The following is a 22,802-nucleotide window of genomic DNA, read 5'->3' on the forward strand; positions in this document are numbered from 1 at the left end:
GCCAGGGTTTACCTTTCACTTTCTTTTTTTTAAAGATTTATTTTATTTATTTGAAAGACAGAGTTACAGAGAGAGGCAGAAACAGAAAATGAGAGAGAGAGAGAGAGAGAGAGAGAGAGAGAGAGAGAGAGGTCTCCATCCACTGGTTCACTCCCCAGTAGGCTGCAACAGCCTGAGCTGCGCTAATCCGAAGCCAGGAGCCAGCAGCATCTTCCGGGTTTCCCTGGCGGGTGCAGGGGCACAAGGTCATGGGCCATCTTCTACTGGTTTCTCAGCCATAGCAGAGAGCTGGATTGGAAGAAGAGCAGCCGAACTCGAACCAGTGGCCATGTGGGATGCCAACACTTGGGGCCAGGGTGTTAACCCCTGCGCCTCAATGCAGGCCCTGAGTTTAACTTTAGAAAGGTGTGAGCAAATCACACTAAGTGTGAGAGTAATTAATCCTTAAGGAAAGTTACGATTTTCAATATTGTTTGCAGAGTTTTCTGAAGGTTGAGTGTTAATGCAAAGTTACACTGACCCAAGATCGAAGTTGATGTTCTGTTACTACCATGAGGATTTTGAAAGTGTGTATTAACATGTTATTAACCACCTGGAAATGGTCTCCATCAGAAATGGTAAAATCCCTCTTTACACAAACTGCAACATCTCCTTGTAACAGTTTCAGCGTAACTGATGTCCGCGCCGTCCCTGGAGTCGGGTCCTGTGTGCTCTCTGACTCTGGGAGGTTGGTCCACGTGGCGGTCTCAGCACACACAGCACGGGCAGCGCCCTGAGACCCGCAGCTCCTTGTGTAGGCGGTGGAAGCGGCGGGCACAACGGGGAGAGGAGCAGAGAGGCTGGGGCATCAGAGCAAGGACTTCTGCAGGGACTCGGACCTCCAAAGCCAAAGACACGGAGAGAGTGAGGACGTAGAGGCCAGAGTTGTCCCCATGCCCACCTCCAGAGCTGAGTCTGGGGAGTACTGGGTGGGGCCCACGCCCACCTCTGGCCCCGCCCACCAGGGCAGGACTCTTACGGTATGGCAAGGAGGAAACACTGGTCCCTGCATTAGAGCACCAGGGAGGGGGGAACCTCTGGACTCACCAAGAAACCTCAAGGCTGGGCTCTCACCGGGACCCCACAGCTGGGAGGGGATGCACCATGACAACTTAGGGAGGGAAACAATGTTTAATAGGAAGAATGTCACGGGACAGGCAGTGTTTCTATTATTTTAAATGACACGCAATTCCCTGGGGAACATACAAAAATAGACACCAGGAAGGTGGCCAGTGCCTCTCAGGAGCAAGGGGCAGGCATATAAAGGGCCCAGCAGGGGGAGGCGCCACACAGACACCTCCCTCTGCACCTGCTCCTGCGACCACTCCCCTCCACCTCCAGAACCATGGGCTGCTCTGGCTGTTCCGGGGGCTGCGGCTCCAGCTGTGGGGGCTGCGGCTCCAGCTGCTGTGTGCCCGTGTGCTGCTGCAAGCCCGTGTGCTGCTGTGTGCCCGCCTGCTCCTCCAGCTGTGGCTCCAGTGCCTGCTGCCAGTCCAGCTGTTGCAAACCCTGCTGCTCGCAGTCCAGCTGTGGCCAGTCCAGCTGTTGCAAACCCTGCTGCTCCCAGTCCAGCTGTGGCCAGTCCAGCTGTTGCAAACCCTGCTGCTCCCAGTCCAGCTGCTGCAAGTCCAGCTGTTGCAAACCCTGCTGCTCCCAGTCCAGCTGCTGTGTGCCCGTGTGCTGCTGCAAGCCCGTGTGCTGCTGTGTGCCGGCCTGCTCCTCCAGCTGTGGCTCCTGTGGGGGCTGTGGCTCCTGTGGGGGCAGCCAGGGCAGCTGTGGCTCCTGTGGGGGCAGCCAGGGCAGCTGTGGCTCCAGCTGCTGTGTGCCCGTGTGCTGCTGCAAGCCCGTGTGCTGCTGTGTGCCCGCCTGCTCCTGCTCCAGCTGTGGCTGCTCCTAGTTCGGCTGCCGCCAGCCCTGTTGCCCCCAGTGCCGTGGTTGGAGCCCCGTGGCTCCAGTGCAGATGGGAGGAGCTGGCACTGAGCTCAGATCAGCCCTGCGTCCTCACTCCCCACACTGACAGGAGCTGTGTCCCCATCCCTGACCCCCTCCCCCCGGGTCTTCAGGCCCCAGCTGAGGGCAGCAGAGTCTCCCGACCGAGGGGCATCCAGGGCTCTCAGCGTGGACTCGCAGCTTCTCCTCTTCTCTGTGAGCGATGCCTCTCATCAACTCCAGGGCCTCTCAGGGCCCCACCCTGCAGCCTCCCTGTGGTTCCCCCTGTACCCCGACACCCAGGGAAGGCCTGGGCCTATGGCAGTCAGTGCTGCCCCAGCCTGGGATACTTCTGTAGCCTGAAGTCACCTTGGAACAGGAACAGGCCAGGTCTAGGGCAGCCCCTTGCCCAGTAGGGACCTGTGCTCTCTGATGCTGTCTGTTGAACACGAGCTGTCCCCCAGGGTCCTTCAATAAACTCGCTCCCCACACTGCTGCTGTCTCGCGCTGGTCTCATTGTCCTCTGAGTCCTGGAGTTCCCGAGCCTCTGTGCCTCCCCCTGCCCCCTAAGCTCCTCTCCTCCCTCACCCCCACTACCCTCCCTTCCTGTCCCTCCTCTAACCAGCTCCTGGGCACTGGCCATATGGGCAGCTGCTCCCCGGACCCGCTATCAGGACCAGCACTGCACCAGAGACACAGATCTGGCCCTGTGGCGAGTATAGAAACTGAGGCCAGCAAGGACGGGGTTGGAAATTCAGTGAGTCAAAGGGTCGGCTGTGGCACAGCTGTTAAGACTGCACTGGGGGGCCGGTGCTGTGGTGCAGGGGATAAAATCCCTGGCCTGAAGTGCCGGCTTCCCATATTGGTGCCGGTCCTCCCCCCAGCTGCTCCTCTTCTGATCCAGCTCTCTGCTGTGGCGTGGTAAAGCAGTGGAGGATGACCCAAGTCCTTGGGCCCCTGTACCCATGTGCAAGTCCTGGAAGAAGCTCCTGGCTCCTGGCTTCGGATCGGTGCAGCTCTGGCCGCTGCGGCCACCTGGGAGTGAACCAGCAGATGGAAGACCTCTCTCTCTGTTTCCACCTCTCTCTGTAACTCTGTCTTTCAATGAAATAAAATAAATCTTGAGACAAAAAAATCCTCACTGTGGACCCTGCACCCCGTGTCAGAACCGTCCGAGTGCCAGCTCAGCTTCCAATCCGCTCCGGCCACTCTGCGTGGGTGACGGCGCAGCCCTGGGCTCCTGCCCCCACACGGAGGCTGCATTCATTGCTGCTTCCTGGTTAGGCCGGGCCCAGCCCTGGATGTGGGCAGGGAGTCAGCGGACGGCAGACGTCTGTCTGTGTGTCTGTCTGTGTGCCTTTCAGATGAATAAAGAGGCAGCAGGAACGAGAAAGTCCTGCGCCAGAAGCAAGCAGCAGAGGCAGAGGAGCTCCCAGGGCGCAGGAGGCCCCGCGGCACTGCCTGGGCAGGGAGAGTCCAGAGTCCCCGCCTGTGTGGCTGCGCAGCCTCCTGGGCGCCCGGCAGGGTCTGCACGGGAGGTCCTCGCCTGCTTCCCCTCCTGAGCTGCTGCCTAGACCTGAGGGCCTGGAGGGTCCGTTCTGTGCTGCCCTCGAGGTCTCCCTCGGCCCCGGGGTCGCAGTTCAAGTAGCTGAAAGTCAAACAGAACACAGTTCATGGGTGCAGGACCGGGGTCCAGGGGTGCTCTATCCATCCTCCCACAGCCTGGGGTCCCGGCAGCCACAGGAGCACAGGGGGACAAGCGCTGTCGGACTAGGAGCACCCGCCGGGTGCTGTCACCCAGGCCAGCGCCTGGTCTGGACCCAGGATCTCCTGCTGTGTGCCGGGTCTGTACCACATCCTGACCCCGGGTGGCTCTGCTGAGAGAAATGTGTCGTCTCCCCGTGCAGGAGGGGACGGGCCTGCGGTCAGGGGGCAGAAGGCCTGCTCACCGGATCGGGGACCACGCCTGTCACACCATTGCCAGCTCTGCTTCTACTCCCCCTGCCTCCTCCTCTCCTGTGTGAGGTGTCCTCAACTCTCTGAGAAGGACACTGAGTGACATGACGGCCACCAGGTTACCCAGGTAACCACATCTCAACCTTTAAACCTGGGACCGGCCTGTGGCTTAGGGGACACTGCCACCACCCACAAGGCTGGCACCCACGTGGTGATGGTTCCAGTCCAGGCTGCTCAGTTCCTGTCCAGCTCCCTGCTCATGTGCCTGGGAATCACACTGGAAGATGCCCAAGTCCATGGGCCCCCATCGCCCACATAGGAGGCCCCGATGAAGGTCCAGGCCCTGGCTTCTGCATGGCCCAGTCCTGTGCCCTGGGGCCATCTGGAGTTGAACCAGCAGAAGGCAGATCTCTCTCTCGGAGCCTCTCTCTGTAACTCTGACTTTCACAATAAATACATCATTTATTTAAAAAAAACTATATCACTGTGTTTCTTAAGATTCTCTCACTGTAAGTTAACATTCTCCCCTTTGCACTAAAGCATTGTTCACAGACACTGGGGGTTCCACGTGGACCCGGGTTCTGGCGGGGTCACCTGGGCTGCTCCCACCCCCGGAACGCCCACTTCTGTCCCACAGGCAAAACCCTTCACCCCACCCCCAGCACCGTCCCCTGTCAGCCATGGCAGCCCCGATTCTGACCTCACCCCGCACCTGCCCCAGGCCGTGGTCTAAATCCTCTGCCCTCGCCCAGGTGGGACTCTGGACGTCACCGCCTGGAGCCGTCCCTCCCCCGTGAGTCTGGAACCAGAAGCTGAGTTCCTGCGTGCCAGCACACGGTGGGAGGGCGCAAGGGCGTCCTCCCTGGGGAGAGCTCGGGGAGCCAGGGGGCAGCCAGGCCTCGAGGGCTCCACACAGCCGGGCGCTCCCGCAGCCACACCCGGGGGCCTCAGAGGCCCTGGGCCCAGCTCGGCGCCATCTCTCCCTCCTGCCCTGAAGCTGGCGGCCACGGCTGCGGGGTCTGGGCCGGGGCCTGCCTGTAGCGTCTCCCAGGCCATCCTGTCTCTGGTCCTCCCGTCCAAGCCACGGGGGTGCCCTGATGGTCTGACCAGGGTACCCGGGCTCTAATAACAGCCTTTCTGTCCCGGTCTCCTGGCCAAGCCTGTCGCGTCCACGTCTGCACCGACCCTGCCTTGAGGCCACGTGGGCTTTTTCTGTAAAGACCTCCCAGGCCTCCAGCCTCGCCGTCTGCCTCCGTGCGAGGCCACGGCCACGAGTTGCAGGAGCTTTGCTCAGGGACCCGCGCAGGGGTGTTGGAAGCTGCCCCTCCTCGGCTGCCTTGGCCATGACCACGGCGTGGTGGCGGGTGTCCCGGAAGTACACGACTGAGTCCTGCATCCCGGGCATCTCCAGCCGGGGCAGCCGCGCCGCCCTCCTCGGAGCTGCAGGGCAGAGCTGGTGCTTCGCCTCCGTCCACTGCGGTGGCCCCGCTCTGCAGCGCCCTGGCCGAGGCCCTCCTGCGGCTCTGCCCGTGCCTCTGCCCCTTCTCAGGACTCCCGGGATGCCCCGTGTGGTCCCCTGGCCACCCGTGCCCTCCCGCTGCTGTGGGCGGGCGCCTTGCCCAGAACAAGCTCACACACAGGGCTCAGCCTGGCCCGGCCCCGCAGCTGAGCCAGGACTGGGAGTGGGCGGTGCTCGGGGCCACCGCCAGCCCTCCCAGCGCCCACGGCTACACGGGCAGTCTTCGTTCCGCAGCCTCGGTGGCGCCGTGATGCACCTGCCCACGTGGTCTGCTCGCTGCTCCCAGAATCCCTCACGCATACACACAGAGGCTCTTCATGCCGTTTCCATGAAAGCGTTTTGTGTGCGTGGTGTGCACCTGATGGAGTATGTGACGGTGTGTGCACTTGGCTGTGTATATGATATGTATGCCTGTGCGTGAAGGGTAGTCATGTACGTGTGTGGAGTGGGTGTGGCGTGTGCACCGTGTGCATGTGTATGGCGTGCGCACTCTCGCATGTGGAGTGTGTGAGGATGTAACGTGGAGACTGTGTGTGAGCTCTGTGTGTCTCTGTACAGCGCATGTGCCAATACTGTGTGTCGTGTGTGCAGTGTGTGCTCCATGTGTGTGTGGCATGTATGCTGTGTGATGTACTGTGTACTGACGGATGCACACAGGAAGGGCATAGCGTGTGTACAGTGTGTGTATGATGTGTGTGTGCCTTGTGTGTATAGTGTGTGTATGACGTGTGTGTGCTGTGTGTATACTGTGTGCATACAGTGTGTGTATCATGTGTGTGCACCAGGTGTCTCCCCTATTTCCCTTGTTCCCATAGAGAACTGGAAAATCCTCCACCTTATGCTATTTTTCCCTTTTTCAAATATTTATTTTAATTTTTAAAGACAGAGTTACAGAGACAGGTACACAGAGAGAGAGAGAGAGAGAGAGAAAGAGAAAGAAGTCTTCCATCCACTGGTTCACTCCCCAGATGGCCACAATGGCCAAAACTGTGCCAATCCGAAGCCAGCAACCAGGAGATTTTCCAGGTCTCCAATGCAGGTGCAGGGGCCCAAGGACTTCGGCCATTTCACACTGTTTCCCAGGCCATCGGAAGGGAGCTGGATTGGAAGAGGAGAAGGGAACCGGTGCCATATCAGATGCTGGCGCTTCAGACCAGGGCTTTAACCCACGTGCCACAAAGCTGGCCCCAACCTGCTGTTATATGTTCTCAGTGCCGTCGGCAGATGATCTAATGGCCTACCCAAGGCCTCCATGATGCAGGGCCGTGTCACCTCCACCCACACGGAGCTCCCAGGCAGCTTTCTCAACCCTTAGCGCATCTCTCCCTTGTGAGGTGCCCAGCATCTCCCGTGGCCACGACCACACGGTGCGCACGTCCCTGCATCATGTCCTGCTCCTCACCCTCACGACACTTCCCTGCTCCAAGCTCGCAGGCCTCCGGGCTGCATCTGGCACCTCCCTCTGCTCAGCCCAAGCCCCGGGCTCAGCACCCAGGGAGCGTCTCAGTTCCCAGGAGGAGCCGCTGCCCGCTCCCTGCCTCTCCAGCCCCGCCCCCGCCCTGGCCCTGCTCCTGTGTCCCTCTGTGACCTGGGTGTGCAGGATCCCCCAGGCCTGAGATCCCCGAGGCAGAGAGTGTGGGTCCAGCTGGCCTAGCCCCCAACAGCTGGCCGTGTGGCAGAAGTCCAGGTGCTGGTGCAGGCGCTGATGGTCAGAGGAGGCACTGGGGTGAGCGAGGACAGGAGCCTCGGGGGCAGAGGGAGGCACAGAGGCTCGGGGACTCCAGGACTCAGAGGACAATGAGACCAGCGCGAGACAGCAGCAGTGTGGGGAGCGAGTTTATTGAAGGACCCTGGGGACAGCTCGTGTTCAACAGACAGCATCAGAGAGCACAGGTCCCTACTGGGCAAGGGGCTGCCCTAGACCTGGCCTGTTCCTGTTCCAAGGTGACTTCAGGCTACAGAAGTATCCCAGGCTGGGGCAGCACTGACTGCCACAGGCCCAGGACTTCCCTGGTTTCGGGGTGCATGGGGAACCACAGGGAGGCTGCCTTCAGGGTGGGGCCCTGAGAGGCCATGGAGTTGATGAGAGGCATCGCTCACTGAGAACAGGAGAGGCCGCGAGTCCACGGTGAGAGCCCTGGATGCCCCTCGGTCGGGAGACTCTGCTGCCCTCAGCTGGGGCCTGAAGACCCGGGGGGAGGGGGTCAGGGGTGGGGACACAGTTCCTGTCACTGTGTGGGGAGTGAGGTCGCAGGTCTGATCCGAGCTCAGTGCCAGCTCCTCCCATCTGCACTGGAGCCACGGGGCTCCGACCACGGCACTGGGGGCAGCAGGGCTGCCGGCAGCCGGACTAGGAGCAGCCACAGCTGGAGCAGGAGCAGGCGGGCACACAGCAGCACACGGGCTTGCAGCAGCACACGGGCACACAGCAGCTGGAGCCACAGCTGCCCTGGCTGCCCCCACAGGAGCCACAGCTGCCCTGGCTGCCCCCACAGGAGCCACAGCCCCCACAGGAGCCACAGCTGGAGGAGCAGGCGGGCACACAGCAGCACACGGGCTTGCAGCAGCACACGGGCACACAGCAGCTGGACTGGGAGCAGCAGGGTTTGCAACAGCTGGACTTGCAGCAGCTGGACTGGGAGCAGCAGGGTTTGCAACAGCTGGACTGGCCACAGCTGGACTGGGAGCAGCAGGGTTTGCAACAGCTGGACTGGCCACAGCTGGACTGGGAGCAGCAGGGTTTGCAGCAGCTGGACTGGCAACAGCTGGACTGACAGCAGCAGGGTTTGCAACAGCTGGACTGGCCACAGCTGGACTGGCCACAGCTGGACTGGGAGCAGCAGGGTTTGCAACAGCTGGACTGGCAGCAGGCACTGGAGCCACAGCTGGAGGAGCAGGCGGGCACACAGCAGCACACGGGCTTGCAGCAGCACACGGGCACACAGCAGCTGGAGCCGCAGCCCCCACAGCTGGAGCCGCAGCCCCCGGAACAGCCAGAGCAGCCCATGGTTCTGGAGGTGAGTGCAGGTGGAGGAGGAGTGGTCGGAGGAGCAGGTGAGGAGGGAGGGGTCTGTGGAGGCTGCTCTCCCGGAGCTTTTATTTCCCAGCCTGCTCCTGGCCCTGGCATCTGCCACTTCCTCGTGTGTGTTTACGTCACGTTCTTGGCACGTTCTGTGTGTCCTTTACTTAAAAATAGAGGCTATGCCTGTAGCATGATTGCCCCTCTGCTGTGGTCTCTGCTCCCTGGACAGGTGCAGCGTCGGCTGCTGTTCAGCCAGGGCCGGCTCAGTGCTAACTCCCGAGTGTTCTCTCCGTCTGCCTGCCTGTCTGTCTGCTCTGTGCTCGGCTGCTATGGGGACATTCTTGTGAGTCTGGGAGGTGTTGGGGTGTCTCGTGGACCCAGCTCCCCAATCCTAGCCACCTGCAGGCCCTCTGCCATGTTCCCTGGCTCCCTGCTCCCCCTCCCCTGCACCTGCGTCCTGCCAGGAACAGTCAGTGAGCACAGCCGCAGAACTCGCTGGCCCAAGCCGCCACCGCTGCCGCCCCCACCCCAGCCCTGCCCTGCCCTGCCCTTCCTGTACTTCAGCGGCACAGCCGCGAGTCCCTCTCAGCTCTCCGCTTCTATCAGCCATCGTGTGGAGAGTGATGGCTCTCTGCCCTCGCCCCCTCTGGGGTCCGGGCATCACCAGGGGAGGCCCTGGGTTTGCTTATCCCACCTGCCGACCCGCAAGCCACCCACCCCCGGCACAGTCCCTGGAGCTCCTCCTGACCCACCTCGTAGCTGGCCCCAGTGTCCGCCACCGCTCGGGCAGGTGCCCCTCACCCGCTTCTCCCTTGGAGAGCTCCCTGTGGGTCCTCCGCCCACTCCTCCAGTTGCCCCCCGCCAGATCCACAGAGCCCTGTCCACATCCACGGCGGTCAGCGGGTCGCCCTGCTGTGTTTTGCGGATCCCTTGTCTGTGGGGAACGCATCCTTAGTGACTTCCTGAGGGAGGGGCCGGCGGGTGCCCCCTTTAGACATCGGGTAGAGTAGAGCATCTCAGTGCCCACGGAACCTGAAGACCCTCCCCTGGGCCGTGGCTCTGCGCTGGGCGGGTTTCCCAGACCGGATGATCCTTCTGCTTTCTTCCGGCTGTTGGCACCGCCGACCCCGAGCAAGCCGATGCCCGCGCACGGCTGTTCTTGCGCACGGCCTCTGCCTTTCTCTCTGGAAGCTTCTAGGGTTCTCTCGTGGACACACGAATCTGTGATTTGACCCAGTGCGCCCTGGCTCACGGGGCCTGGGTCTGTGTTTTCCTTGCTGTTTGCTGCTGGCCGGTGGCGTGGAACACGGAGGTGACCACCAGGAGCCCGGCCCGAGCGATCTCACCCTCCCCTGCCGCCTCCCCTTGGGCCCGGGTCTCAGGAGGACCAGCGGGGCTGAGCCTCCACCGCCCTCCCCCGTCTCCCGGCCCAGCGCTGCCCTCCTCCACCCTCCGCGGCTGGATTCTAGCCCCCTTCTGAAGCTTCAGTCTCCCAGTCTTATTTTAAATTCACAGGGTCTTGAGGCCATCACCGAGCCCAGCCTCGGGGCAAAGGGATCCTGGGACCCTCAGGCCGCCCCCACCCATGGGCCAACCCCATCCCCCTCCAGCCTTTCCCACCCTCCCTCAGCCAGCCCCATTCCCCCTTGGCCAGCCCCCACCTCACAGGCCGTCCCCATCCCCCGCCAGCCCAGGGTCCTCTCTGACCCAGCGTCCACATCACGGGGACGTCGCCCTGGTCACCTCACTGGAACTTTAGCCTGAGAGACGCTGAGCGCTCAGAATTCACGTACACCCGGGGAGGGGCCGGCCTGAGGCGCAGGGTGCAGAGCAGCCACCCGGGACTCCTGGTCCAGGTCAGAGTGCCAGAGACAGAGCCCCACCCCGCCCCACCCACTCCCTGCTCACGGCCCTGGGAAGCAGCCTTGGGGCCCTGCCTCCCACACGGCAAACCCTGAGGGAGTTCTGAGTCCTGCATTTGCCTGGCCTAGGCCTGGTGTTAAGGCCACCTGGGGAGTGAACGAGCAGGTGGAAGATTGATGGGTCTCTCTCCCTCCCTCCACTCTCTCTTTCAAATAAAGGAATCCTTTTTTTAAAAAAATGTAAAACCTAGGGGCTGTGCACTCACCGGGACCCCACAGCTGGGAGGGGATGCACCATGATGCCTTAGGGAGGGAAACAATGTTTAATAGGAAGAATGACACAAGGTAACGCAGTGTTTTTGTTATTTAAATGACACGCAATTCCCTGGGGAACATACAAAAATAGACACCAGGAAGGGGGCCTGTGTCTCTCAGGAGCAAGGGGCAGGCATATAAAGGGCCAGCAGGGGGAGGCACCACACAGACACCTCCTTCTGCACCTGCTCCTGCGACCACTCCCCTCCACCTCCAGAACCATGGGCTGCTCTGGCTGTTCCGGGGGCTGCGGCTCCAGCTGTGGGGGCTGCGGCTCCAGCTGCTGTGTGCCCGTGTGCTGCTGCAAGCCCGTGTGCTGCTGTGTGCCCGCCTGCTCCTCCAGCTGTGGCTCCTGCGGGGGCAGCAAGGGGGGCTGTGGCTCCTGTGGGGGCTCCAAGGGGGGCTGTGGCTCCTGTGGGGGCTCCAAGGGGGGCTGTGGCTCCTGTGGGGGCTCCAAGGGGGGCTGTGGCTCCTGTGGGGGCTCCAAGGGGGGCTGTGGCTCCTGTGGGGGCTCCAAGGGGGGCTGTGGCTCCTGTGGGGGCTCCAAGGGGGGCTGTGGCTCCTGTGGGGGCTCCAAGGGGAGCTGTGGCTCCTGTGGCTGCTGCCAGTCCAGCTGTTGCCAGCCCTGCTGTTGCCAGTCCAGTTGTTGCAAACCCTGCTGTTGCCAGTCCTGCTGCTGTAAGCCCGTGTGCTGCTGTGTGCCCGCCTGTTCCTCCAGCTGTGGCTCCTGTGGCTGTTGCCAGACTTGCTGTTGCAAACCCTGCTGCTCCCAGTCCAGCTGTTGCAAGTCCAGCTGTTGCAAACCCTGCTGCTCCCAGTCCAGCTGTTGCCAGTCCAGCTGTTGCAAACCCTGCTGCTCCCAGTCCAGCTGCTGTGTGCCCGTGTGCTGCCAGTGCAAGATCTGATATTCCTATCTCAGTCTTCCGGAGGCTTCATGCCACCCACTCAGAGTCCGACCATTCCTCACACTGAGGGATGCAGAGGTCCTGAGTGAGGCGTGTCCTGTGGGCATCCACTGGAATCACAGATGTAGATTTCTGGGCTGGTGCTGTGGCACAGTAGGTAAAGCTGCCGCCTGCAAAGCCAGCACCCCATATGTTTCCGGTTTGAGTCCCAGCTGCTCCACTTCCAATCCAGCTCCTTGCTAATGGCCTGAGAAATCAGTGGAGGAAGGCCCAAGTTCTTGGGCCCCTGCACCTCCATGGGAGACCTGGAAGAAGCTCCTGGCTCCTGGCTTCAGCCTGGCCCATCTCCAGCCACTGGGGAATGAACCAGCATATGGAAGACCTCTCTCTCTGTCTCTCTCTCTCTCTCTCTCTCTCTCTCTCTCTCTCCCTTCCCCTCCTTTCCACTCTGTTACTCTGTCGATTAAATAAATAAATCTTAAAAAAAAAAAAAAAAGATGTTGCTTTCTCTGCTTCCCCCTGAAGTGCTGCCGTGGGTGGAGCCAGCAGTGCCGGCTGAGGACCTGATTAAGAGCGGCAGCCAAGGTGGGGGTGGGGGGGCTGTCGCCCAGGGTCTGCCCTGTGCAGCTGGTGGGGCGGGGCTCGCTGGGGCAGCCACATGAGCCTCAGGCATTTGAGCTGGGCGTGGAGAGGAGGAGAGGTCCCCGCAGCCCCCGAAGCTGCCCATCTCTGATAAAGACTGTCAGAGAACCTGACCTTGTGCCTGGGAGAGCCACACAGGGCTGGTGCCTGGGAAGCCTCCCTCCCTCCCAGCCAATGGACCAACGTAGACCCCAGGCTTGGACGTGTTCCCCCTAAGGGCCAGGTGCCTCACTGGGCCTGAGGCCCCCGGGGCTCCAGGAGCCTGCACCTTGAAGGACACAGCCACTGCCAGTCAGACGCCCCCTCAGCTGCCCCAGGAACACACTGAGAAAGGCCCCAGCCCCCTCATCCCTCCATCACTGCCCCCCACCCTGCCCACTCCGGGACTCGGCCCTGGCCTCTCCCAGCCAGGAGCTGCTCCTCATCCTGACCCCAGCCAACCCCCCGCTCTCCGCCCTCTTGGACTCCCTGTCCAGGGGGCTGTACATGGCCCCAACCCACCCGGGTCTCTGCCCTCGCAGGTCAAAGATCAAACCACGCCCCCAACACACACCAACACCAACACGCCCTTCCCCTGTGAAGCTCATCCTGGCAGGTTCTTCTCGCCCTTGAACTTGAACTTCTTCCACTTTTTGTGCCCCCCCCCCAAACCACATCCAATCGGCACCTGTTGGCCCCTCATTTGTTCCTTCAACAAAGGGTTCCTGGACCCACGGGGGGTCACTGGGGACAGGCACGAGGTGGCAAATGCCAGGGCCAGGGAGGTGGGGGGTAAGAAGAGTCAAGGCAGGGAGGGGGTCCCCAGGGAAGAGAGAGGAGGAAGTGGAATGCCACGGGCTGAGCCATGCTCCTGAAATTCACCTGCTTGCATCCTGACCCCAGGCCCTCGGCTGGCAGCTGCACTGGGAGACAAGCCTTTGGCCAGATGACTGAGTTAAAATGAACTCACTAGAGGGTCCCAGTCCAGTAGGACCAGCGTCCATCCGAGAAGAGGCAGGACACACACAGAGGGACGACCACCAAAGGGCACAGGGCGGAACCGCTGTCCACCAGCCCGGGAGCAGCCGGCCCCACACAGCTGGGTCTGGGCCTGCAGCCGCCAGGACAGGGACACTGTGCCGTGGCAGCCCCAGCAGACTCGCACATGCACAGGGAGGGGCGTGTGAGACGGGCTGGGGGTCCTTGGGGAGGAAGAGAGTCTGGGGGTGGGGGTGGGTGCTCAGGGGGCATCAGGGGTGCAGGAAGACATCAGCTGGAGCACGAAGCGGCCTAAAGGCTGGGACACCGCAACAGACTTCCAGCACCTGCTGCAAGGGGCGGGCGTTTGGCGCAAAACTTAAGACGCGGGGCGGGGGGGCAGTGCTGTGGCATAGCGGGTAAAGCCTCTGCCTGCGGTGCCGGCATCCATATGGGCACCGGTTCGAGTCCCGGCTGCTCCTCTTCCTACCCAGCTCTCTGCTAATGCCCTGGGAAGGCAGTGGAGGATGCCCAAGTGCTTGGGCCCTGCACCCACATGGGAGACCCGGAGGAAACTGCTGGCTCCTGGCTCCAGCCTGGCCCAGCTCTGGTTGTTGCAACCATTTAGGGAGTGAGCCAGTGGATGGGAGATCTCTCTGTCTCTCTCCCTCTCTCTCTCTCTCTCTGTAATTCTGCCTTTCAAATAAATAAAATAAAATTTAAAAATAAAGAAATGGGAGCCCAAGTGCGCCCATAATCAGGAGAGAAATGGGATTGCTCACGTGGAGCCTTGCAACAACTACCCCTGCACATCCAGGCGCGTCCCTGGCTAATTCCAAGGAACACTTCTGGAGGAAGCACTCCCTTCATACAGGAGCTCTCCCAGGAAGAGGAGGAGGAGGGCGAATTCCCTGGAGCCTGGGCAGGCAGGAGGGGAAGGTGAAACCAGCCTGGGGCCTCTCGGGGTGACGGCTGCAGAAGCCTTGCCCACAGAGCTGCAGGTCGCGGCGCGTGTGAAGGCAGCGCACTCGTGGGCGCGGTGTCTCCCTCTGAAGCCACTAATTGCAGAGATCATCACGCTAATTAGGGTGGCGGGTTCCCCAGACGCCCGCGAGACGCTTCTCGCTCCCTCCTCCGAAGCCGCTTTTAATCCCTCCTCCTGGGGCAAGGGCCGGGCCTGGCACCTCCTGGCTGAGAGACAGAGCGTGGAAAAGGAGCCTTCGTGACCCCCAGGACAGCAGCGTGGGTGGCACCAGCTGAGCCAGGTAGGGCCAGGTGGCTGGCACCCGCGATGTGGTGCAGGCACCTCCCGGGCTGGGGGCAGGGGCTGGCCAGGGGCCACCGTGTGCAGCCCGACCTACGTCGCAGGGCTGCTCTGGGCCTTCCTGCTGAGACTGACACAGAGGTGGGCAGAGTGGTGGCCACGGTGTGGGGGCCCTGGCCCACCAGCTGCCGGCCCGAATTCCAAACGAGCCAGATCCGTGCTCACACCTGAAAGGTGGCGGGGGCCACGCGCCCCGGGTTCTGAAGCGACATTCCTCTCTCTTCCCACCTCTCCCTTCTCTCTCTTCCCACCTCTCCCTTCTCTCTCTTCCCACCTCTCCCTCCTCTCTCTTCCCACCTCTCCCTCCTCTCTCTTCCCACCTCTCCCTCCTCTCTCTTCCCACCTCTCCCTTCTCTCTCTTCCCACCTCTCCCTTCTCTCTCTTCCCACCTCTCCCTCCTCTCTCTTCCCACCTCTCCCTCTCTCTTCTCACCTCTCCCTCCTCTCTTCCCACCTCTCCCTTCTCTCTCTTCCCACCTCTCCCTCCTCTCTCTTCTCACCTCTCCCTCCTCTCTTCTCACCTCTCCCTTCTCTCTCTTCCCACCTCTCCCTCTCTCTTCCCACCTCTCCCTCTCTCTTCCCACCTCTCCCTCTCTCTTCCCACCTCTCCCTCCTCTCTCTTCCCACCTCTCCCTCCTCTCTCTTCCCACCTCTCCCTTCTCTCTTCCCACCTCTCCCTCCTCTCTCTTCCCACCTCTCCCTTCTCTCTTCCCACCTCTCCCTTCTCTCTCTTCCCACCTCTCCCTCTCTCTTCCCACCTCTCCCTCTCTCTTCCCACCTCTCCCTCCTCTCTCTTTCTCCACTGCCCCTACACACGAGGCTCCAAGCGTACATACAAGGACTATTCAGAAAGTTCACAGTGGGGCCAGTGCGGGCCGGAGCTGTGGCACAGCAGGTTAAGGCACTGCCTGTGACACCAGCATCCCATACAGGGGCGGTTCAAATCCCAGCTGCTCCACTTACGGTCCAGCTCACTATAATGCACCTGGGAAAGCAGTGGAGGATGCCCAAGTCCTTGGGCCCCTGCACCCACGTGGGAGACCCAGAGGAAGCTCCTGGCTCCTGGCTTCAACCTGGCCCATACTCGGCCATTGCAGCCTGGGGAGTGAACCAGCAGATGGTGGATATCTCTCTCTCTCTCTCTCTCTCTCCCTCTCTCTCTCTCTCTCTCCCTCTCTTCTACTCTCTTCTCTTTTCCCTCTGTCTCTCTCCTTCTCTCTGTATTTCTGCCTTTCAATCAAATAAATAAATCTTAAAAAAAAAAAAAAAAAAAAACAGCAAAGGCCTGGGAAGGCAGCAGAAGTGGCTTAAGTATGTGGGTCGCTGCCACCCACGTGGGAGACCGGGCTGCAGTTCTTAGCTCCTGGCTTCAGCCTGGTGCGCCCTCGCTGAGGCGACCATTTAGGGATGAGGGAGTGAACCAGTTATAGATGATTCTCTCCTTCTCTGTCTTTCCCTCTCTGTCACTCTGCCTGTTAAATACATAAATGATTGTTAAAAGACTTATTATTTGACAGGTAGAACGACGGGGAGCAGGGAGATCTTCCATCTGCTGACTCATTCCCCAAGTGGCTACAATAGCCAGAGCTGGACTGGTCTGAAGCCAGGAGCCAGGAGTTTCTTTGGGGTCTCCCACATGGGTGCAGGGGCCCAAGGACTCGAGCCATCTTCTACTGTTTTCCCAGCTACATTAGCAGGGAGCTGGAACAGAAATGGAACAGCCAAGACACCAACTGGCACCGATATGGGACACTAGTACCACAGGTGGTAGCTTTACCTGCTATGCCACAGCGCCGGCCCAATAAATAATCTTTAAAAACTTAATCCTCCGCCTGCGGCGCTGGCACCCCGGGTTCTAGTCCCAGTCAGGGCGCCGGATTCTGTCCCAGTTGCTCCTCTTCCAGTCCAGCTCTCTGCTGTGGCCCGGGAGGGCAGTGGAGGATGGCCCAGGTCCTTGGGCCCTACACCCGCATGGGAGACCAGGAGGAAGTACCTGGCTCCTGGCTTCAGATCGGTGCAGCGCCGGTCGTAGCGGCCATTTGGGGGGTGAACCAACAGAAGGAAGACCTTTCTCTCTCTCTCTCTCTCTCATTGAAAAAAAAAAAAAAAAAAAACACCTTAACAAGGTTTCTCCGGAGGACATATGCAAACAGAAGCACGAGAGACAGTGCATCATCAGGGAAACGCAAATCAAGACCCCAGGACACTCCCAGCACACACCCACCCAGGCGTCTGTCACCAGAGACCCACGAGTGGTGGCGACGTGTGGAGCAGTCAGGGCCCCGTGTGCTGGTGAGGGGCCCAGTTCCCCACGGCTGCCTTCACAGATGTGTTGCCAATTCCTCCAGGCGCCAAATGTGAGTCAGAAGCACCGTCCCACCCTCACGGTGGGACAGCATTCGGCCGCCAACACCACCAGCTCCGGATATGCGCGGCAACATAAGGGAACCCTTATGTTGGGTGGGAGCCAAATGGAAGCAGCTGGACTCCAGCAACAAAGCCCTGCACTCGAAGAGCTCGGCTCAGGCGGCCCTGCAGAGTCGGGGGCACACGAGCGCCCCCCGGGGGCTGGGGGAGGGGAGGCAGGACTGCGTGCACCTACTTTTGGACTTGGTTTTTTATTGACGAAAATGTGTAAATATGAGCATCATCAAAAAGTTCACGGGGTAGGGGCAAGGAGGGGGTGAGGCTGTGCCGTGGTGGACTGGGCCTCTGCCTGCAGTGCCGACATCCCATACGGGCGCCGGTTCGAGTCCCGGCTGCTCCACTTCCCTTCCAGCTCCCTGCTGACGCCCTGGGAAAGCAGTGGAAGATGGCATCCTGCAGAGGCAGGGTCCACAGGTCCACAGGGGCCCAGCAGCCGGGGTGGGTCTGTCCCTAGGACCCACTGGCCCCTGGATCCACAGAGGACGACCCTTCCTCCTGGACTGTGAATCGGGAACTCTGGGAGCCCCAGCGCGCAGAGCTGCCTCCTCGCTCCTCCCTGCAGAACCGGCAGCCGTGCTGGGATTCCAAACGCAGGGGCGGGGCAGCCCTGAGCAGGTGCCAAACGGCCGCCGAGGCCGCTGTTGTGAGCCAATGAAGGGGTGGATGTGTGCGGATCAGGGTGGGGGTGGGAGGCAGGCTCCCAACGCTGCTGGGCTGTGGGCATCAGCTGGTCCAACCTCCCCAGGAGAGCCACGGACCCTCGGCTGTTCCCAGAACAGAGTCCACGGAGCCAGCGCTCCTTGTGCTCAACGTTTACGTGTTTCTTTCCATTTCGTTTGAGAGACAGAGAGAGAGATCTTTTTTGTTTGTTTGTTTACAGGCAGAGTTAGACAGTGAGAGAGAGAGACAGAGAGAAAGGTCTTCCTTCCGTTGGTTCACCCCCAAATGGCTGCTACAGCTGGCGCTGCGCCGATCCGAAGCCAGGAGCCAGGTGCTCCCCCTGGTCTCCCATGCGGGTGCAGGGCCCAAGGACCTGGGCCATCCTCCCAGGATGGCACTCCCGGGCCACAGCAGAGAGCTGGACTGAAAGAGGAGCAACCGGGACTAGAACCCGGCGCCCATATGGGATGCTGGCGCTGCAGGCGGAGGATTAACCAAGTGAGCTACGGCGCTGTCCCCGAGGAAAAAGAGAGAGAGAGAGAGAGAGAGATCTTGTATCTGCTGGTTCACTCTCCAAATGGCTGGAGGAACCAGGGCTGGGCCAGGCCAAAGGCAGGAGCCTGGAGCTCCATCCGGGTCTCCCATGTAGGCGGCAGGGGCTCAGGTACTGGGGCCGGCATCTGCTCCCTCCCAGGTGCACACGAGCCCAGAGCTGGATCAGAACCAGAGAGTGGGGACGCAGGCACTCCCACACAGGCTGTGCATTCTCAGGACCGCACCAAACACCCACCTCCCAGAACTCCCAACACAGGAGACCCCGCCCCACCCTGGCCCACGCTGACCGTCCCCACCAGGGTCGGGGTCCCCGGCGAACGACGCTGCGGCTCCTGTCACAGTGGCGGCTGTACCTTGGGGCCATCGCAGCCTGAGTCACAGGGCCCAGCGCCGCCTCCAGGCTCCAGCACAGAACGGCAGACGCACCGCGGGGCCAGGGTGAGCCGACTCCTCCAGCTCCTCCCACCTGAGCTACAGAGGAAGGGGCTCCACGCCCACCCCTTCCCCTCTGCTTCCGGCTACACAGCTCTGCTCCCGTCCCCACCCCCACCCCTCGGGCCAGCCTATACCTGGGGGCGTTCAGGGACCCCAGAAGGGTCAGCCTTCGGCTGGGCTGATGACCAGGAGCCCCATGCTCTGTTTTGGTCACCACTGCAAAAGTAGAAACAGTACAGTCCCACCCAGAGGACAGAAGTGAGGTGCCGGAAAAATGCAAAACACAACAAAAATAGTAATGTGTTCACGAGTGAATTCCTAAAAATAGGCACCATTTCCCCCTGGAAGGTGGCCCAAACAGGAACCAGGAAGCGACCATAGCCCAGCCTCTTTCCTGACCTGGGCTGACATATAAAGGGCCCCGGCCCAGGAGGCTCCACACAGACACCTCCCTCTGCACCTGCTCCTCCGACCACTCCACTCCACCTCCAGAACCATGGGCTGCTCTGGCTGTTCCGGGGGCTGCGGCTCCAGCTGTGGGGGCTGCGGCTCCAGCTGCTGTGTGCCCGTGTGCTGCTGCAAGCCCGTGTGCTGCTGTGTGCCCGCCTGCTCCTCCAGCTGTGGCTCCTGTGGGGGCTGTGGCTCCTGTGGGGGCTCCAAGGGGGGCTGTGGCTCCTGTGGGGGCTCCAAGGGGGGCTGTGGCTCCTGTGGGGGCTCCTGTGGGGGCTGTGGCTCCTGTGGGGGCTCCAAGGGGGGCTGTGGCTCCTGTGGGGGCTCCAAGGGTGGCTGTGGCTCCTGTGGGGGCTCCAAGGGAGGCTGTGGCTCCTGTGGCTGCTCCAAGGGGGGCTGTGGCTCCTGTGGGGGCTCCAAGGGGGGCTGTGGCTCCTGTGGGGGCTCCTGTGGGGGCTGTGGCTCCTGTGGCTGCTCCAAGGGGGGCTGTGGCTCCTGTGGGGGCTCCAAGGGAGGCTGTGGCTCCTGTGGGGGCTCCAAGGGAGGCTGTGGCTCCTGTGGCTGTTCCAAGGGGGGCTGTGGCTCCTGTGGCTGCTGTCAGTCCAGCTGCTGCAAACCCTGCTGTTGCCAATCCAGCTGTTGCAAACCCTGCTGCTCCCAGTCCAGCTGCTGTGTGCCCGTGTGCTGCTGCAAGCCCGTGTGCTGCTGTGTGCCCGCCTGCTCCTCCAGCTGTGGCTCCTGTGGCTGCTGCCAGTCCAGCTGCTGCAAACCCTGCTGCTGCCAGTCCAGCTGCTGCAAACCCTGCTGCTCCCAGTCCAGCTGCTGCAAGTCCAGCTGCTGCAAACCCTGCTGCTCCCAGTCCAGCTGCTGTGTGCCCGTGTGCTGCCAGCGTAAGATCTGAGCCCAATGGTGCCAGCACTGTTGCATGGTAGGCTAAGCCTCTGCCTGCAGCACTAGCATCCAGGCACCAGATATGGGCACCAGTTTGTGTCCCAGCCGCTCCTCTCCTGATCCAACTCTGCTAAAAACCTGAGAAAGCGGCAGAGATGGCCCGAGCGCCCGGCCCTCTGCACCCAAGAAGCTTCTGGCTCCTGTCCCAGCCCTGGCTGTTGTAGCCAATTGGGGAGTGAGCCCCAAATAGAAGATCCTCTCTCTCTCTGTCTCTCTCTCTCTGTCTCTCTCTGTCTCTCTCTCTGTCTCTCTGTCTCTGTCTCTCTCTTTGTCTCTCTCTCTAATTCTGCCTCCCAAATAAATAATCTTTAAAATAAATAAATAGTAATAATAAAAATATCTGAAGCTCTGTTCCTTGACCTCAAGTGGCACAGCCAATCCAAGAGCACTTGGAAGTGACGGGGGCCACAAATCACAGCTCTGCACCCCCTCTCGGTAGGATGTGCAGCCCAGACGTGCCGGCCCCAGGCTGTGGCTTCCGGGCTGGAGGGACGGGACGTCCTCGCGCCCTATGCCTTGTCTGGAACCTCTGCCTCATGCTTTGGGGTCTGAGCCATTTCCCTCCCACCCCTCAGAGACCCAATCCCCAGAGCCCAGCCCCTCCCCCAAGGCCGAGAGTCTAGGACACACACACACACACACACACACACACCCCAGTCAGCTCTCCAAGTCCAGATAAGCCCACTGCTGCCCGGGACTGCCCGGCGGGGCGCGGTGGCACCTGCACCTCTGCCTCGGGTTCGCACAGAGAAACCCGGCGCTGACACTCTGCTTGCTTTGCGGCGTTATCCGGCAGAGCCACCACAGAGAACGAAGCCGAAAATGTAACAGCGGGGTCAAGAAGGCAACATTCTCATGATTTCAGCCGGCTGCGTTGTGAGCCCGGGGAGAAAGCGCCGCGGCGCGCGGGTGAGTGGGGCAGGGGCTGGGCTGGCGTGGGCGGCGCGACCTCGGAGCCGCGCGAGCAGCGCCCGCGGACCGCTGCGGAAACTCGCCCAGGGCGTCGCTGCGCGGCGGCGAAGGGCTCGGAAGCGCCGCGTGCGGCCGGCGCAGGGAGCCAGGCGCTGGGCGCGCGCGGGCGCCCGCTCCCGGGGCGGCGCGAGGCCCACAAATCGGCCCGCCCCGGCGAGGGTGCTGCTTTCGGGCGCGGTGGGGGCGGGGCGCTTTGCTTGGGGATCTGGGTGTCCCCAAGCCGCAGGCTGTGTGCGACTTTCTCTGAACTACACTTCCGGAAAATGTTCAGTGCGAAGTCCTCGCGCTGCTGAGACCTGCGAATAAATGGTTAGAAAATTCCTGTTTCCAGGGGAATCTTAGCCGCACAGCGAGTCAGTTCTTCCCGAATCCAGGCGCCAGGCCAGCGCACTAAGGGGATGCTGTAAATGAGGCACTTTGTAACACTCATACAGAAACTTAATCGTAAAAACTCAGGAAGGCGCCGGTTCAAGTCCCGGCTGCTCCACTTCCAACCCAACTTCCTGCTCCCGGCCTGGGAAAGCAGCAGAAGATGGCCCAAGGGGCCGGCGCCGTGGTGCAGTGGGTTAATCCTCCACTTATGGTGCCAGCAACCCATATGGGTGTCGGTTCTAGTCCCGGCTGCTCCACTTCCAATCCAGCTCTCTGCTGTGGCCTGGGAAGGCAGTGGAAGATGGTCCATAGTCCTTGGGCCCCTGCACCCATGTGGGAGACCTGGAAGAAGCTCCTGGCTCCTGACTTCAGATCGGCGCAGCTCCTGCCGTTGTGGCCATCTGGGGAGTGAACCAGCGGATGGAAGACCTTTCTCTCTGTCTCTCTCAGCCTCTCCTCTCTCTGTGTAACTCTGACTTCCAAATAAATAAATAAATCTTTAAAAAAAAATAAATCCGGCAGGTGGAAATCCAGCGCTAAGACGAAGCACATTACCTGCAGGCTGGGCTGACTCCCAGAGGCTGAGATTACTGAACTGGAGGGAGACAGAAGGAAGAAGATGCCGTTGTGAGAGACCCCACAGATGGAGAAGCGCGGGACAGAGCGGGCCGTGCGCGCCACGCTGGTAAGGGCTATGTCGGCTGTTCCAATGTTGGACAAGATAGGCTCCTTGCCAAAATCTATTACCAAAGAGGCACATTTTATAACAATAAAAATTCACATCATCGGGAATATACAATTATAAACACATACATACCCAGCAACAGAGCTCCAAACACATACAGCAAAAAAAAAAAAAAAAAAAAAAAAAAAAAAAAAAAAAAAAAAAAAAAGAATTGAAGCAGTTAAGTCATTAGTAATAGTGAGGACTCCAGTCGGTCACTCTGGATGACGGGCAGGACCACGGGACAGGACAGCAGCGAGGATGCGGGCGCTGAAGCTCTCGGCCGAGCGAGCTTAGTGGTGCACATCTCAAAGCCCAGCGTGGAGCCATAGTGAAGCGGTCTTGGCTCCCTGTTCGTGTGCTAGCCAACAAGGACCAAGGCCGGTCCTGTGGCCCCTGTGAACAGTGATGGTTGCGCGGGGTGTTCAGGAGCGTACAGAAAGGACAGGGCTTGGAATGGCAGACCTCGCACCCGGCTCAGGACCAACCAGAGCGCAGCCTGGAAACCGGCCTCGTCATCAACAGGACTCACCTCCACCTGCGGCTCCCCGGCCCTGCCGCCAGCACGCGTGGGGTCCAGAGGTCACCCTCTCCCGAGACCCCAGCTTTCTGAAATACGCCTTCCCCGAGCAGCCCTCGTCTCCGGGAAATCGGCTGCCCTGCGCCGAGCCCTGAGGGATCGAGTTCTGTCTGGAACAACCCGGAACATTCTCCACGACAGGCCACGTGCTAGGCCACGAGACAGCTGCAGATGAGTTTCGGGAGACTGAGCTGATACGAAACGTGT

At 61.0% G+C, this 22,802-nt stretch overlaps 1 protein-coding gene across 1 annotated transcript; it reads left to right on the forward strand.

Annotated features, from left to right (window-relative positions):
- Positions 1-932: 932 nt before the first annotated feature.
- On the forward strand, positions 933-22,187 carry LOC138847612 (uncharacterized). Its single transcript, XM_070066841.1, has 3 exons — positions 933-1,019; positions 18,964-20,856; positions 21,814-22,187. The coding sequence occupies exons 1-2, from the start codon at positions 933-935 to the stop codon at positions 19,888-19,890; spliced, it is 1,014 nt and encodes a 337-aa protein (XP_069922942.1). The 3' UTR covers positions 19,891-20,856; positions 21,814-22,187.
- The last annotated feature ends 615 nt before the right edge of the window (positions 22,188-22,802 follow it).

This window comes from Oryctolagus cuniculus, chromosome 1 (assembly GCF_964237555.1).
Source record: "Oryctolagus cuniculus chromosome 1, mOryCun1.1, whole genome shotgun sequence".
NCBI lineage: Eukaryota > Metazoa > Chordata > Mammalia > Lagomorpha > Leporidae > Oryctolagus > Oryctolagus cuniculus.

Coding starts and splice junctions, on each gene's coding strand:
- LOC138847612 (XM_070066841.1), top strand. CDS start 933: ATGCCCACCTCCAGAGCTGAGTCTGGGGAGTACTGGGTGGGGCCCACG. Junction 1,020..18,963: donor ACCAGGGCAGGACTCTTACG/GTATGGCAAGGA, acceptor TGACATATAAAG/GGCCCCGGCCCAGGAGGCTC.